The sequence below is a fragment of the Peromyscus maniculatus genome, chromosome 6 (assembly GCF_049852395.1).
Source record: "Peromyscus maniculatus bairdii isolate BWxNUB_F1_BW_parent chromosome 6, HU_Pman_BW_mat_3.1, whole genome shotgun sequence".
Classification (NCBI taxonomy): domain Eukaryota; kingdom Metazoa; phylum Chordata; class Mammalia; order Rodentia; family Cricetidae; genus Peromyscus; species Peromyscus maniculatus.
In genome coordinates this window covers 78,156,338-78,170,916 of record NC_134857.1, presented here as the reverse complement: position 1 = coordinate 78,170,916, position 14,579 = coordinate 78,156,338, and the positions used below count along the sequence as shown (strand labels likewise).

The window sequence follows — 14,579 nt, the reverse complement described above, 5'->3', positions numbered from 1 at the left end:
TCTCTCTCTCTCTCTCTCTCTCTCTCTCTCTCTCTCTCTCTCTCTCTCCATTTACTTCTTTGAAGCAGGGCCTCTCCCTGATCCCCAGGCTAGTGTTTTCTCAGGCAGACCCAGAAGGCTAGCAAGCCCTGAGCTCCTGTCTCTACCCTTTCAGTCTGAAGTTACAGGCATCTATCTGCTGGCATGTAGGTGCTTCGATCCAGATCTGAGCCTCATGATTGGGCAGCAACTGCTCTTAACCATTGAGCCATCTCTCCAACACCCCCCCAACTCGCTTTTGAAACAGGGTCTTGCTATGTAACCCAGAGTAGTCTCAGACTCATGCTTCCTGATCCTCAAAGTTCTCTAGCAGATTTACAGACAGCTCCAAATTTTTGCTCCTCCACAAGCCAGTTTTTGTGCCCCACAGAGTCCTGCATCCCACAACTATAATGTATCTTCACATTTGCTTGCAGTGGGGACAAATTTCAATAGTTGGGTGGGGCTTGATGATGATCTCTTATGTATCTAATCCAATTGTCTCCAGGTAACATCTATTCTTTTTGTTTTTGTGGACACAGGTACCACTTCGAGATCATGTTGAGTACAAGATACGAAGGAGAGCTGGTACCTGTGTGTAACCTCACTTTCAGATTTACACTGTCATCACTGAGCATGGCATTTGTTTTAGGTGGTAGAGGATATCTTACTAATCTTGTGAAGTTCCCTGGTATACTGTTGTACCTTGCAATTTTTTCATGAAGATAGAGTTTTATTAGCACATTCTTGATTTTACTGCAGAGGTTGAGTTTTATGTGGTGGCATCTATTGATATACACTTAGAGCATTTATTTTTATGTGTAAGGGTGCTTTTGCCTGCATGTATGTCTGTGCACAATGTGTGTGCAGTGTCCCCAGAGGCTGGAAGCAGGCAATGGATTTCTAGAACTGGAGTTTCAGACAGTTGTGAGCCACCCACCATGTGGATGCTCGGATTTGAATCCACATCCTCTGGAAGAGCAATCTTAACCACTGAACCATCTCTTCAGCCCTATTGAGATACTTCTTAGCAGTTGTTCCCTTGGGGGAAAATTCCTGGTCATGATGGAATTCTATAATGGCCATTTGTGCTGGTTGGTTTTTGTTCCCTGACACTAGCTACAGTCATCTGAGAAGAAACTTCAGATTGTCCTCTTGGCAAGTTTAGGGGTCATTTTCTTGGTTACTAATTGATGCAAGAGGACCCAGATCACTGTGGGTGGTGCCACCCTGGGCAGGTGGTCCTGGAATATTTAAGAAAGCAAACTGAGCAAGCCACCAAGATTAAGCCAGCCAGCAGCATTGGTCCATGTCCCCTGCCTCAGTTCCTGCTTCCAGGTGCCTGTCCTGACTGCCCTTCCCAAACTGAAGCAGAAATAAACCCTTTCCTCCAGGTGCTTTTGGTTGGTGTTTTACCACAGCAAAAGAAAGCAAAACAGAACACCACTGTACTTTCAGTTTGATAACAGCTGATTTAGATTTTTGCATCTATAAGACGAACCTCCAATTTTCTTCATGTTTCCCTCCATGGCACACAGGTGGAGGTGAGAGGACAACTTGTGGGAGTTGGTTCTCTTCCTCCACCATGTGGGTCCCTGACAACTCCAGTTATCAGTTGTGGGGGCAAGTACCTTTACCCACTAAGTAAAGTACCTTTACCCACTAAGTAAAGTACCTTTACCCACTAAGCCAACTCTTTTCTTTGTAGGATGTGAAGAATTACCATTACCCATCCTGCTGCTGGACTGTCTCCATGCTGGGTAATCAATGCCAAGGCTATGGTAAGGAAACCCTTGACCCGTTGGTGCTTCGGTTGGGCATTATTCAGTGCAGGGGAAGATGAATAGGACTCTCACTTACACAACTTCAGTAAAACATAGCTCTCTGAACAGATGAAGATAAGTTTCTTCTGTATCCCAGAATCTAATCAATATTTATATGTATAATTCAGCTATCATTTGGCTTAAAAGGACTTATTGGGAAATGTTATCATTTTTACTATTTTCTACAGAGAAAATATTTTCCAGTTTCAAATAACTCTGGACTTTGGAGTTATAACCTGCTTTTATGTTAAAATAAAAAAAGCATTTAAGTGGAAAATGCTGAAGAACCACTGAACTCAATGTAGTATTTACATATCTATAGCTGTATAAAATGATGATTAATAATGTTTGTTTAAAAAGGTGAAGTGCAAATGTGAATTTAACAAGAAGTTGTAGATTTTCAACACTGTACACAAACCCCTTTGTTACAAAGAAATAGTTATGCTTCTGGGGAAAAAAAAAAAAAAAAGGAAACCCAGTAGCAGGCCAGGTAAGGCAGTTTCGTCAGGATTATCAACACAATTCCTTTTACTCTGTTTCCTGCGCGGACACACCAGCAACAGGTCGGCAGTGGAAGTCTATCAGAATTGTGATTGGAGGACAATGACCGAGGAAGGACTCACACCTTCAGACCCACTTCTCCTCACCTCTCAGGCTTTGGCCAGACTCTGGACTTGCACTTGGATCAATCTCTCAGGGTGAGGTGGGAAGCGGAGTGAGATCTGGACATTAATTCGTTGGTTTCCTCTGAGAGGTATGTAAGGCTCCTTGTGTGCCTGACAGGACATCTGTGCTACGCATCTTTCCTTCTAGGTTCCAGTAACTCCTCTTGGCTTACAGTCCTCTGTACTCAAGAGGGCTGGTAGACTGGCCAATGCTACCAGGGGTCTCTGTGCTCGACACTGTACTTCTAACACTCACGCACGCACGCACACACGCACGCACACCTCCTCCCTTGTTGAGCCAGGGTCTTGTGTAAGCCTGGCTGGCCTGGAACTGGCTATCCAGGCAAGGATGATCTTAAAACTTGGAATCCTCCTGCCTTCATTTCCCAAGTGCTGGGAACAGTCATCTGTCACTCTGCCTAGTTCACGGCCTTCTTGTAAATAAACTTTAGATTACCCTAATTTGAATGTGCAGACACTTTAAAGTTGTTACCTATTCTATGCCAAAAGAAACATTGTATTCTGTTTCTCTCTATCCCTCTCCTCCCCATGGCAGAGGCATGCGCTGAAGGCAGAATCCCGCTCACAGATCTCTGACATCCCACATCCTGGACAGTGTGCTGGTATCACAGAGGCTATTCTGGTTCCTTCTTTGTTCTGATGTGAGTCAGGCCCCGGCTCTTGGGCTGCTTGTCTGAGGGAGACAATGGTCATGGGCCAGTATCCAGTCTTAGCTAGAGCCCTGCACCACTAAGGGCAAGGCTGCAAGGTTTACAGGTGCAGGGGTGGGATGAGATCAGTGACCTCTGGCCCAGATCCGTGGAAGGAAGGGTCCTCCGAGCAAGACTCAGCAGCACCAAAGTCTGCAAGAGGCAACCCCAGCTGAGATAAACACCCTGGGGGAGTCACGCTGAGGCGCTTGTTAATTGTCTCCGCACACCAATACAAACCCCACATGGAGGCCAATGTGTGTCATGTACAATTACAAAGCTTGGGGAGTAACTGTGAAGACCGGACACCTACTCAACCTGAGCACCTCTCAAGATTTTTAACCAAGTCATTGCACAGAAAGAACTTATTATCATTTATAAATACGCACACATGATCTAGAAGTGGGTGTAAAACAATAGACTATGGAAATAAGCTACAGGATAGGGCTGCTAGGCTGACATCCCAGCTACACCACCATGTACTCATGTGCATACGCCTCACTGATTGCCTCTAAAAAAAAGTACTTAACACATTTATGCTCAGACATTATGTGATATACATATATATATATATATATATATATATATATATATATATATATATCTCCTATGCAAAAGTCATACAAGCCATCGGTGTTCGGATAAATGTGTCAGTAGGTTTTCTTTCTATCCCAATTCTTGCTTCAGCAAACATTCTCCACTTTACCGGGAGACATTTGGTCTGGAGCAGCTGTCTGTCGGTCACTAGCTATGGTCAGGGTGCGGAGGAGTGACTCCATATTATGATGTTTCTGAATGGATGGAAACTTTCCCCTTAGAAGCATTTATTTGTGATCAAACTAGATGAAAAAATAAAAGAACTCTAGTACCAGGCTTTTTGAGATTCGTGAAGGAGAAAATTAAGTTTTTCTCACCGACTGTGACATCACGAGGCGATCACTTGTAGAACAAGGGGCACCAGAGTCAGAAAAGGGTGGAGTATGATTTCACTGAGCCTTGACAAGGAATCTTTTTTATTTTGTGATAAAAATGTTTTCATATAAATTTCATCTTAAGCTACTTTTAGAATGAAAAAATTTAAAGTAAAAACAGTGTGCACTTTCCTTCTGTTTAGTCAGGAACATGCAGTCATCTTCTGGTTACTGAGTTTCTCATACAAACAGATATAATGACACTTTTCAGGGAAATGTACACAAGCAAGTTGCCATAGTACCAAAACAGTTATAGGTGGGGGCCTCAGGACATAGACGCGTGTCCCTCCAAACAGTCCGCATACATTCAAGGCGCTGGTTGCAGTCTAGGTTCCGAAACCACACGCTAACGGTCGTCACACCTTTGGTTCTTCTCTAGGCGAGGCTCACGAACAACCACGGTCAACCAAGGGATGCCGGGCTTGTGCTGAAGCCGTTCGCTGCGATCTTGACTCAGTCTCTCTTTCCTTCAATCCCCCCACCACCATGTAAGTCAGAAAACGATGCTTAGAACAAAAGGAACATTAAAAAAAATCCTCAAAGGCATGTGGAGGTCAAAGAAAGGAAGAATTCATAAAAATAAAAATAAATCCAAAACAGGGATCTATGCATGGACTAAAGGATGTGTCCCCTAAGAACTGAGCCTCTGATTCAGATCCCATGAGAAAGGGATGACCTACCCCTCCCTTTCCTACACACTACATAGGCCGAGAGTTCTAACACCTAAGGGATGGACCAGAGGCTTCACTGGCAGTGCGGGCCTCATCTCTGCAGCCTGTTGTCTGCAATGGCAGCTTTCACATCCCTCCTCCTAAACCCAAAGGATCCACTGGGAGAGATCCTTGAAGGAGAAATGGCAAGTTTGTTCTCCATTGTGTCTGGGGAAGGACCAGTGTATCACAGACCCAGTGGCTGGATTAGAGGCTGTGGCTGTTCCCAGGCAGTGGTACTAGAGCTGGGGGGCAGAGAGGTCCACATACACAGGCTCTCCTGATTTGGGACTGACTGATGGGTCCACGGGGAGACAGTCACCATTTAGGGCAATAAAATGTCTATACACCATGAAAAGGGCTGGTAGGATGATGTCACCACGTGAGAATAAAAACCAAATGACCAGACTTAATCTGGCATAGACCAGGACGGAGCAAATTGTTTTTGTTGACTGAATGAACTTGGATGGGACTAAATAGTCCCCCTTGTTTATAGACCACCATGGTAACAGACACAGAGTTAATACAGGGGGTCACAAACTGACGAATAAGTGGGGGGACAATTATTTCAACTATCGCAGGAATAAAGACTATTATTATTATTATTATTAAAACAACAAAAAAATCCTAAAGCAAACAAACAACCCCCCCAGGTGATCCACCTACTAATATACACAAATGCTCCAGCAGAAGTCACCTTCCTTGTGTCATGGGCATCATGGCACCAGGAAGAAGTGATGGGGTGGCCACAGGGCCAATTCTGAACTGACTGAGGGGGAAGATGGAGAAAACTACCGTCCTGCTTTGACAACTGACAAAAATCCTTCTGCTCTTGAGAGTCCGGGAAGCCACTGAGACCCCCCCACACACAGGAAGCATGTTTGGATGAGGTACAATCTTAATATGAAGGACACAGGGACAATGCGGAGCGGGTCTCAGCCACCGTCAGCTGAAGGTGACTCTGGGGAAGGAAGAGAACGCAGCGAAGATGAGCAAAGGCCGCTCCGTCAGGTGTGCTCAGGAGACCGTCCGTTCTCCACTTCCGCAACAGGAACAGATTCCACGTCTTCACTGGGGACCTGCTGGGTGCACCAGCCACTCAGCTCACGCTGTGTGGAGGGAATCCAGTACACCAGCCTCGGACCTGAAAGGAAACTGGACAAGGCGACGGTCACTGGGTCCCCTGAGCCTCAGGCAAGTTCCGTCTCAATGGCAAGGTATCTGTGAGGAGCGAGGGCAGCAGCCAAGAGTACCTTCATCTGCTGGATCAACGAGTCCTAAGACCTGGGGGTAAATGTGCTTCACAGTGGCAGTCACCGGAGGGCCTGGAGGTGGGCAACTGCTTCTCGGGCGAGCTAGCTTATCTCTTGGTCATGCCAACCTTCCCCCACTTCCCCCGGTTTACAACAAGATGGGAATGTCATAGTACCTAGGCCTCCCAGAGTACACTTTTATACTGACAGGCCAGCAGACGGAAGAACAACTTAGATCCTCCCCCCTGGTGAGTGTATATGGGCCCCACACCCACCCGCTGGGGAGAGAATTAAGGTGCAGGTTCAGAGGGGGTCTCCTCTCCCCCGAGGATTTCGCTTTCTCCTTCCTTTTAGGAATGAAACATGAAGATTGCAGAGTGTGCGTCTCCCATAGAAGCATACTTCAAAGGCCAGGGCTGAGAACCATGACCAGAGTAAACCCTGTGAGGCTCCTCTGGGGTGCTGGGCACGTGGGAACAAGAGGCGGAAGTTGTTCTCCAGGGCAGGAATGATGAAAAGCACAGAAGTCTTGCCTATTACATGCTGATGGATCACCACGGACAGGTGCAGAGAGGTGAGCACCAGGTGAAGTCAAGGCCATTTCCGGGGAGGAGAAGATAAGACAGGCCGACCTGGGCAGAATCCCAGGCACAATTCCCAGTCTGTCTCTCGGGCAGAATCTTCTCCTGGATACAGAAGACCCCAGGGCTCAAAATGATGTTGAAGCTGCAAGAATGTCTGGGCTATAAAAGGCATCCATTGTATTCTCCAAAAAGAAGAGAGCGAGCCGCAAGGTCTGCATTCATCTTGCATTGCCATGAACTCGCCTGCTGGTCAAAGGTTAATAGGAGCTGAGTCCTCCCTCTAAAACTGCAGGTGTTCAGTGAAGATGAAAATAATGATTTTCTGGCTTGTCGGGAAGTCGGGAGGGTCTTCTCTCCTGCCTCCAAAAGCTCTTACAGAGGTTTCTTCATTTCTCGCCGGATAACCTGCCTTTGTTCCTCAGCAGCATGTGTGATAGGCACGTCCATCTCTACGCCTGAGGCAGACCCTTCACGCATAAACCTGCATGTTGCTGTGTGGTGGCTCAGACATGTGTGTTCCAGGTCCCCGCTGACCTCCTCCTCCACCTCCGGGTGTAGGGCTGGTGGTCACGTCTGACCAATCAGAAGCCGAGTGGGGTGAAGAGCTCGACCACTGGTCAGGAGACTCTGGGGATGGTGTCAGGTAGGGATGCTCACCCTGGAGGTGACCTCCGTGACTGGGGGTTCGCTCAGCAGCATTTGAGGAGGCGTAGCTGTGCTGGGAAGGGGGTGTGGGGTACTTCCCCACAGAGGCTGGGAATGGATGATAGGTTGGGACAATGGTCTGAGCTACCTGGCCCTCCTGCTGGGGCATCATGGTAGGTGGGAAAGCCACACTGGGCAAGCGGGCCATCTCTGGGATCTGATACATGGCGGGCAAGGGGCCTGCGACAGCTGGAGGGCAGTTGGACTGCGTCTGGGGAGCTCCGGCTGCCTGGGCAATGCTACCTTTTGGGATGAGCTGGAAAGTCACAATGGGAGGCAAGGGCTCCCGCTGGGTGGGGATGTGCTTCCCCTCTGGCGGTCTGCTCTGGGGAGCCAGGCCAGGGTGGGCTCCCTCAGCCGGAGCCAGGACCATGCCAAACATTTCGTTGTACTGGGTCTCATTCACCTCCACGCGGTTCATCCAGTCTGCTGGGACAGTAACTGGATGTAACCTGCCCAAGCTCCCGGCACTGCCGCTGCTGCCCGGGGGGACGATGTGGTGGTGGGACAGCAGCTGGCTGACGGAGGGGAGCACGGTGCTGGCCCCGGGAGCCAAAGGCTGCATTTCATGAAGGTTGGAGAAAGACAGTGCATGCTGGGCATGAACGGGGGCGGCTGGGGCAGCAGCGGCCAGCAGAGGCGTGGGCGAGGCCTGTAAGATTCCAGGGGATGTAATCATGGGAGAGGATGTGGCGTCGGAAACGTATGTGTGGGGAGACTCGAGAGAATCAACAGGGGACAAAGTCACCGAGCTCTCCGACAGCTGGACCTTCTCGCTCAGAGACTTCTTCCTCCTGTTCCCCTTGCCGTCCTTGGCCTCCTTGGCAAGGTTAGGCAGGCTCGTGGGCATGGCGCTCTTGGTGTTGGGCCGTCTAGCCTTCTTACCCATTGGGGTGTGCTTCAGACTGAGGAAAGACCTGTTGGGCCCGCAAAGGACAGGTGACAGAGCGGATGTCAGTACAGTCCCTGGAGGGCTTGGAGTCACGTTATACTCGTCCAGGAGGCGAACAATGTCATGGTGCATGCGATCCCGAGCCACATCCCGGGGAAGGCGGTCCATGTGGTCTGTGATGTCCCGATTGGCAAAATGGTCTAACAGGATCTTGGCTGCTTCATAACTTCCCTCCCGGGCGGCAAGGAACAATGGTGTCTCCTCCTGAAGAAACACCCAAGAACACATTTTAATATCCAGAGAACATGAGAGCGTTTCTACCTTTATTCTTTATCTCTTTATATGTGTTTTCTAAGTGCTTCCCCTAGGAAATTTTAATGCTGTGGCCATCTAGTACATCTTCCTAGGTACTGATTGTATATTGGTGATTTCCACAGAGATCTCATTTCTCCCAAAGGACCCACTGCGCTCTCAGGAGCACCCTCTTCTTACACAGGAATCCGTGAAATAAAGCAGGCCTCCAAGCCAGAGATTCATTTAAGAGGGACAAGCTTATCCACATGAAGTGCTGAGAGGAAATCGGGTTACAGATAAGAAAGAGAGGAGGAGAAACCGAAGCATGCAAGGAATTCAGAACACAGCGGCAGTGGTGGGGGATGGGAAAGAAAGGGAAAGAAGCAAATGAAAGAGGAATAAAGGAGGGATCCGGGCAGGCAGCTCACACAGGAGTGTGCCATGGCACCCAAGGACAGAAAAACACAGACCTGCCCGCGGAGAAAGGGAAGAAAGCGAGACATGGTGGTGAGCGTGAGCAAGAGTGTCCCAGAGCAGACCGAGGGTGGAAAGAGAAAGGAAGGAGGGTCACACTAAGTTATTTTCAGGACAGCGTGACGACTGAGCACTCCACAGGCAGGGGCTCCGTCCCAACAGGCCCCTTATTCTCCGTCAGGGTCTCTGGACCTGGCTTCGCCAAAAAGCTTCCCCAAGTGATCTCCTAAAGAGGACACTGCTAAGAGCATCGTCGGGCTCTGAGCTTACCTTATTGTCCTGCATGTCTCGGTTGGCTCCATTCTTCAACAGCAAAAGAGTCGCCTCCACATTATTGACAGCTGCTGCCCAGTGGAGGGCGGATTTTCCTGCAGGGGGAACAGTTTATAAGGACGCAGAAGGGCAGAATGGCACCACGCAAAGCACTGTGGTTTTTTTTTTTTTTTTTTTTTTTTTTAAGCAAAGCTTGAACTCCCTGGGGAGCAGCAGGAAGTCAGTGGCTGAGGGAGCCCACAGGACAGCACAGTTGTATTTTCCTTTCCTTGTGTTCTCAGAGTATTCCAGAACAGTCTGGGAACCCCTAGACAAAAGGATCCCTGGTGTGTAAAATGCACGTCTTCCACATGCACAACCTTCACGTACTGAGGACAGCAAACATTTTATGTTACGCCAAGTGCATATTTAGCCTATCTCACAACCACCCCCCTAGTGAATCCACTCCCATTTTAAAAGTGGTTATGGCAAGGAACCCATGCAGGTAAACTTTTCATGAACAATGAGGTTCAAAAACTCTCACACAAAACAAAACAACCCCAAACTTCTCCTCTCAATCTAGGGACTCCAACTGCCTCGGCTCTCTGAGCCCAAAATACTGAGGGAAGATTCTATGAACACTGGGGAAGAGAATGAGAGACACTCCAGTGGATTCAGATCTGAGGAAGTTCTCTCAGCGGCATGTGACAATTCTCTTGCTTAGGGACATGCTTTGCAGACAAGAAGCCAAAGCCCTGTTCCTACCATGATCGTCCACTGCATTCACATCTGCTTGGCAATTGATCAGTTCTGCGACCATTCCTTCCACAGCCAGGCGGGCGGCCAGGATCAGGGGCGTGGTCCCATCATTCATGCGGGCATCTAGGTCGGTTACTCGGTTGCGGATCAGAATCTAGAAGAGAGGCAGAGATAAAGGTCCCTTAGATGAAGAAAAAGAACGAAACAAACGCATTCCAACGGCAGCTACCCTGGGTGTTCCTAGAGGGCAGGAAAAATTGTACTATCTTCTTGCCCTAGATACTATAATGGCTAATCACTACATGGTTGCTGAATAAATGGATGAACCACTGACAGATGATCAGGACATACTGGCCCATGAGGATGATGTTCTGCTTTCTAAGGAAAGGGAAATGTGTGTGTTGTGGCGGAGAGGAGGGGGGTATCACAACTTTAATCATGTGTACAGCCTGAGGTCATCCAGAACATTTCCAATTTTTCCGTCAGGTTAAAATAATGGAGTATCAAGGAATACACTGTCCGCTGATGTCAGTGATCAGCTGTACGCCCACAGACAGGCAGAGCCATACAGAGAGTAAACACTAAAGGATCTGGACCAGTTGCTGCCCCTCATCTGACCTGTGCATCTGTGAGGCATCTTGGTCCATCAAAATCTTGCTGAAGAAGATTCAGAACCCTGCTGCTGACTGACTCACTCTCTGGCTATTCAGAGTGGGTCAGCTGGCTTTCCTCCCGCTTCTGTCAAGCAGAACTAATTCCTCAACGACTTCTGGGTGAATTCAGCGAGGCAGGGTTTTAGTAAAGCTGAAACTTTCCAGGCCCGTGAAAGTGATCTTACTTCGTGTGTGCGCAGGCATGTCTGTGCTATGGTCCCCATGTGGAGGTCGGGGGACAACCTGCAGGAATCAGGGCGGTTCTCTTCTTTTACTCTGTGGACCCTGGGGACTAAACTCAGGCTTTCAGGGCTGGTGGCAAAAGCTTTGTGGCGGTGTGAATGAGATGTCCCCAGTAAGTCTTGGGGAGGGGGCATTTGATGATTTGGACCCCAGCTGGATTAGGAGGTGTAGCCTCGCTGGAGGAGGTATGTCATGGGGGCAGGCTCTGAAAAAGACTTATGCCGTTCCCAATTGCTCTCCACCTCCTGTTTGCAGTTCAAGGTGTGAGCTCTCTGCTGTTCCCGGCACCATGGTGGACTCTAATCCTCTGGAAGCATAAGCCCCATTGAAGTCTTTCTATTATGAGTTGCCTTGGACATGGCACTCTATCACAGCATAGGGAAGGAGCCACGATGGGCCTTTACCCCCGGGGGCCGCCTCATCCTTCCCATTCAAACCAACTCTTAAGCTCTTCACCTGGAAGACGCCTTGGGCATCCGCTGCAACTGCCGCGTGAAGGGGGCAGCGGCCCATGTTGTCCTGGGCGTTGGCATCTGCACCAGCATCCAGGAGTCGCTTGGCGGCATCGGCCCTGGAGTAACGGGCCGCAAGGTGCAGGGCCATCTCACCGGTCCGGTCTGTCTGTGCCTGCAGGCTGGCACCCTGGTAGACCAGGTCCGTGATGATGTTGGCAGAAGAATCCTCTGCGTCTTCATCCTCATCGCTCAGATCTGAGCTGCCTCCCCGGAGAGATGCCAGCATCAAAGGGGTACACCCATCTGCAGGGAGGGAAAGTTCCAAACGTGTCCAGAGCAAAGGAAATGAACCCATGGCCGGAACCGTTCTGCTGAACACCATCACGCTGTGGGGCGTGAACTCCCTGTGCTTGCAGTAGCTATGGCGGGTTGTACATGGCAAAGCCGGTCATGTGAAGAGGGTGGGAAAACAGCTGCCTTCAGATGGGGGGGGGGGCCTCTTCCTTACCCTCAACAAGCTTTTTGCTTGAGTTCAAGTTGGATGACGATGTCTTAAACTAGACAACATTTTAAACAGATAGTATAAACCTCCATGGCTATGACAGGAACTAAATTAGTTCTCTGCGCTCTATTGTGGGGTACTGTGGTGGTTTGAATAGGAATGGCCCCCAGAGACTCATATATTTGAATGCTTAGTTACTGGGGGTGGCACTGTTTCAGAAGGACTAGGGGGCGTGCTCTTGTTGGAGGAGGTGTATCTCTGCTCTGTGTTTGTCTCTTGTCTCCCACCTTCCTGTCAGGATGTAGCTCTTTACTACTTTGCTTTGGTCACAGGGTCTCTTCACAGCAACAGACCAGTGACTAAGATGGATACTACTTTTCTATCCCCCTAAAATCTAACTCATTTAATTAGTCTGCTTGTTCTCAGTATGTTGTACATGAAGTATTGCAAAATCTTTCCCTTTCTTTGAAATTTACATTTTTAATTAAGAAAATTAAGGATTTATTTATTTAACACGTATGAGTGTCTTGCCTAAATGTATTTCTGCACCATGGTGTTGGATCCTCTGGAACTGGAGTTCCAGATGGCTGTGAACTGCCATATGGGTGCTGAGAACTGAATCCAGGTCCTCTGTAAGGCAAACAGTGCTCTAAACAACTGAGCCCAGGTTTCCAGCCCATAAATAAAAAATACTTAAATATTTATTTATCTTGTTGTATGTGTATGGTGTGCAACCATGTACATGTGCCATAGCACATAACTTACTGTATGAGAATGGTGTGTGTGTGTGTGTGTGTGTGTGTGTGTGTGTGTGTGCCATAACATGCATGTGGAGGCCAGAGAACAACCCTGTCAGACTTCTACATGGATTCCGAGTCCCACGGATTCATCCTCCCCAGGTTCAGAATTTCTCCACGGCTGTATTTCTCTCACGCACATTTCCTCAAGCTCATTTAGTGCGTGTGCAGTCGGCAGGCGCACCTGGCCAGGTGGAGAAATGCTGAACAACCATGCAGAACTAAAGAGGGTAAGGCCCGGTCCTGACCTGGGCCTCGGACATTCACATCCAGCACAGCCACCTCCTGCTCGGCCTGAGGAGGAGTGAGTGCCAGTGATGGAGTCCGGCGGATGTCTGCGGCTTCCAGGTGCTGCTGTGTCCACGGGCGTCGATCAATGGGGTCATCTTCTGAGAGCAAAGCCTCATCTTCAGTCTGGATAAGGAAGATAGTTGTCCCTCATTAACCTGAGCCCCCCAGAAGCTGCTGATGAGGGCTGAGGAGTGGTAGTCTCCCCCATCTCTTTTAACCTTCACTCTGTTTCCTGTCTTCCTGTTCTAACTGTCCCTGTCACTAACCACCGTGGCTTCCCACCACTCTCAGCTGTGGCCCAGTTACGTCTATGCATCTGGACAACTCTCCCCTGCTCCACCCCACCAGGGATGGCTCCAGGCTCTAGCCCTAACAAGCTGCTTTTAGATGCTCAAAGCATCATATTCTCATTTCAGGGTCTGTCTGCTGCTTCTCTCTGTCTACGATGGTCTCCTCCAACTTTCTGTCTGACCGACTTGTACTTGCTCTTCAAATGGAATTAGATCTTCATTCTTGTTGGCTCTAAAAAGCTGTTCCTCTTTACTTACTCAGCCGACCATGGGGCATGTGTTATATGGCACCGTAACATCAGCAGACTGTAAGTTATGTTGCTTTAAAAAAATTTAAATTTGGCCGGGCGGTGGTGGCACATGCCTTTAATCCCAGCACTCGGGAGGCAGAGGCAGGCGGATCTCTGTGAGTTCGAGGCCAGCCTGGTCTCCAAAGTGAGTTCCAGGAAAGGTGCAAAGCTACACAGAGAAACCCTGTCTCGAAACCTGCCCCCCCCCCAATTTAAATTTAGTGTGCAAAACAATGGGTTTTTACAAACGTACCTTTATAGCTTGCTGATACATTCACCCCGCCCCACCTTTCCTGCCCCCGAACAATCCCCCTTGTGTATATCTCCCGGCCTACCTATCTCTGTATTAGTTAAACATGGATTGCTCATGTGAGAGAAAGCATGTGATAGTTTGCTTTTCTTTCAACTGGAAGGTTTTTGGGAGGGAGAATAAACCTTGCTCAAGGTTGCCTGCCTGCACTAGCAAGCACTGAGGGAGACCAAGGAGAAACAACCATGTGAGTGTAAAACATCTCTGCTTTCCTGAATTCTCTGTAATAGGAAATAGGCAAGAGGCATTCTAGCAGCTGCTGTATTGATTCCTCACAACAACTCAGAAAGGAAAGAGCTAGTATTATTATTATTATTATTGCTATTTTATAAACAAGGAATATTAAATACAAAGAGGTTTTAAGTAACCACCATAAAGTAGCAGGCTTTTGGATCTGAATCCGGTTCTGACTGGCTAGAACAATGGTTTTTGTTGTTGTTACTTCTTTCATTGTTTTGAGATTATAATTTACATTATTAATAATTTATATTACATTACACTATTTTTCCCTTCTCCTTCCTCCCATATACCCCTCCTCGCTGTCTTTCAAACTCAGGCCTCTTTTTCATTAACTCTTGTTGAATGCATATATATCCCTAATGTAAACTCCTCAGTTTGTATAATGTTACTTGTACATG

The 14,579-nt window shown here is 48.4% G+C and overlaps 1 protein-coding gene across 1 annotated transcript in view; it reads right to left on the bottom strand.

Annotated features, from left to right (window-relative positions):
- Positions 1-4,206: 4,206 nt before the first annotated feature.
- Notch2 (notch receptor 2) overlaps positions 4,207-14,579 on the bottom strand; it is a 144,331-nt gene continuing 133,958 nt past the window's right edge. Inside the window, exons 30-34 of the mRNA XM_076574653.1 lie at positions 13,009-13,174; positions 11,463-11,764; positions 10,117-10,264; positions 9,370-9,467; positions 4,207-8,595 (exon numbers count right to left, since the gene is read on the bottom strand). Coding sequence (XP_076430768.1) covers positions 7,204-8,595; positions 9,370-9,467; positions 10,117-10,264; positions 11,463-11,764; positions 13,009-13,174 — 2,106 coding nt within the window. The 3' untranslated portion in view covers positions 4,207-7,203. The remainder of the gene's footprint in view (positions 8,596-9,369; positions 9,468-10,116; positions 10,265-11,462; positions 11,765-13,008; positions 13,175-14,579) is intronic.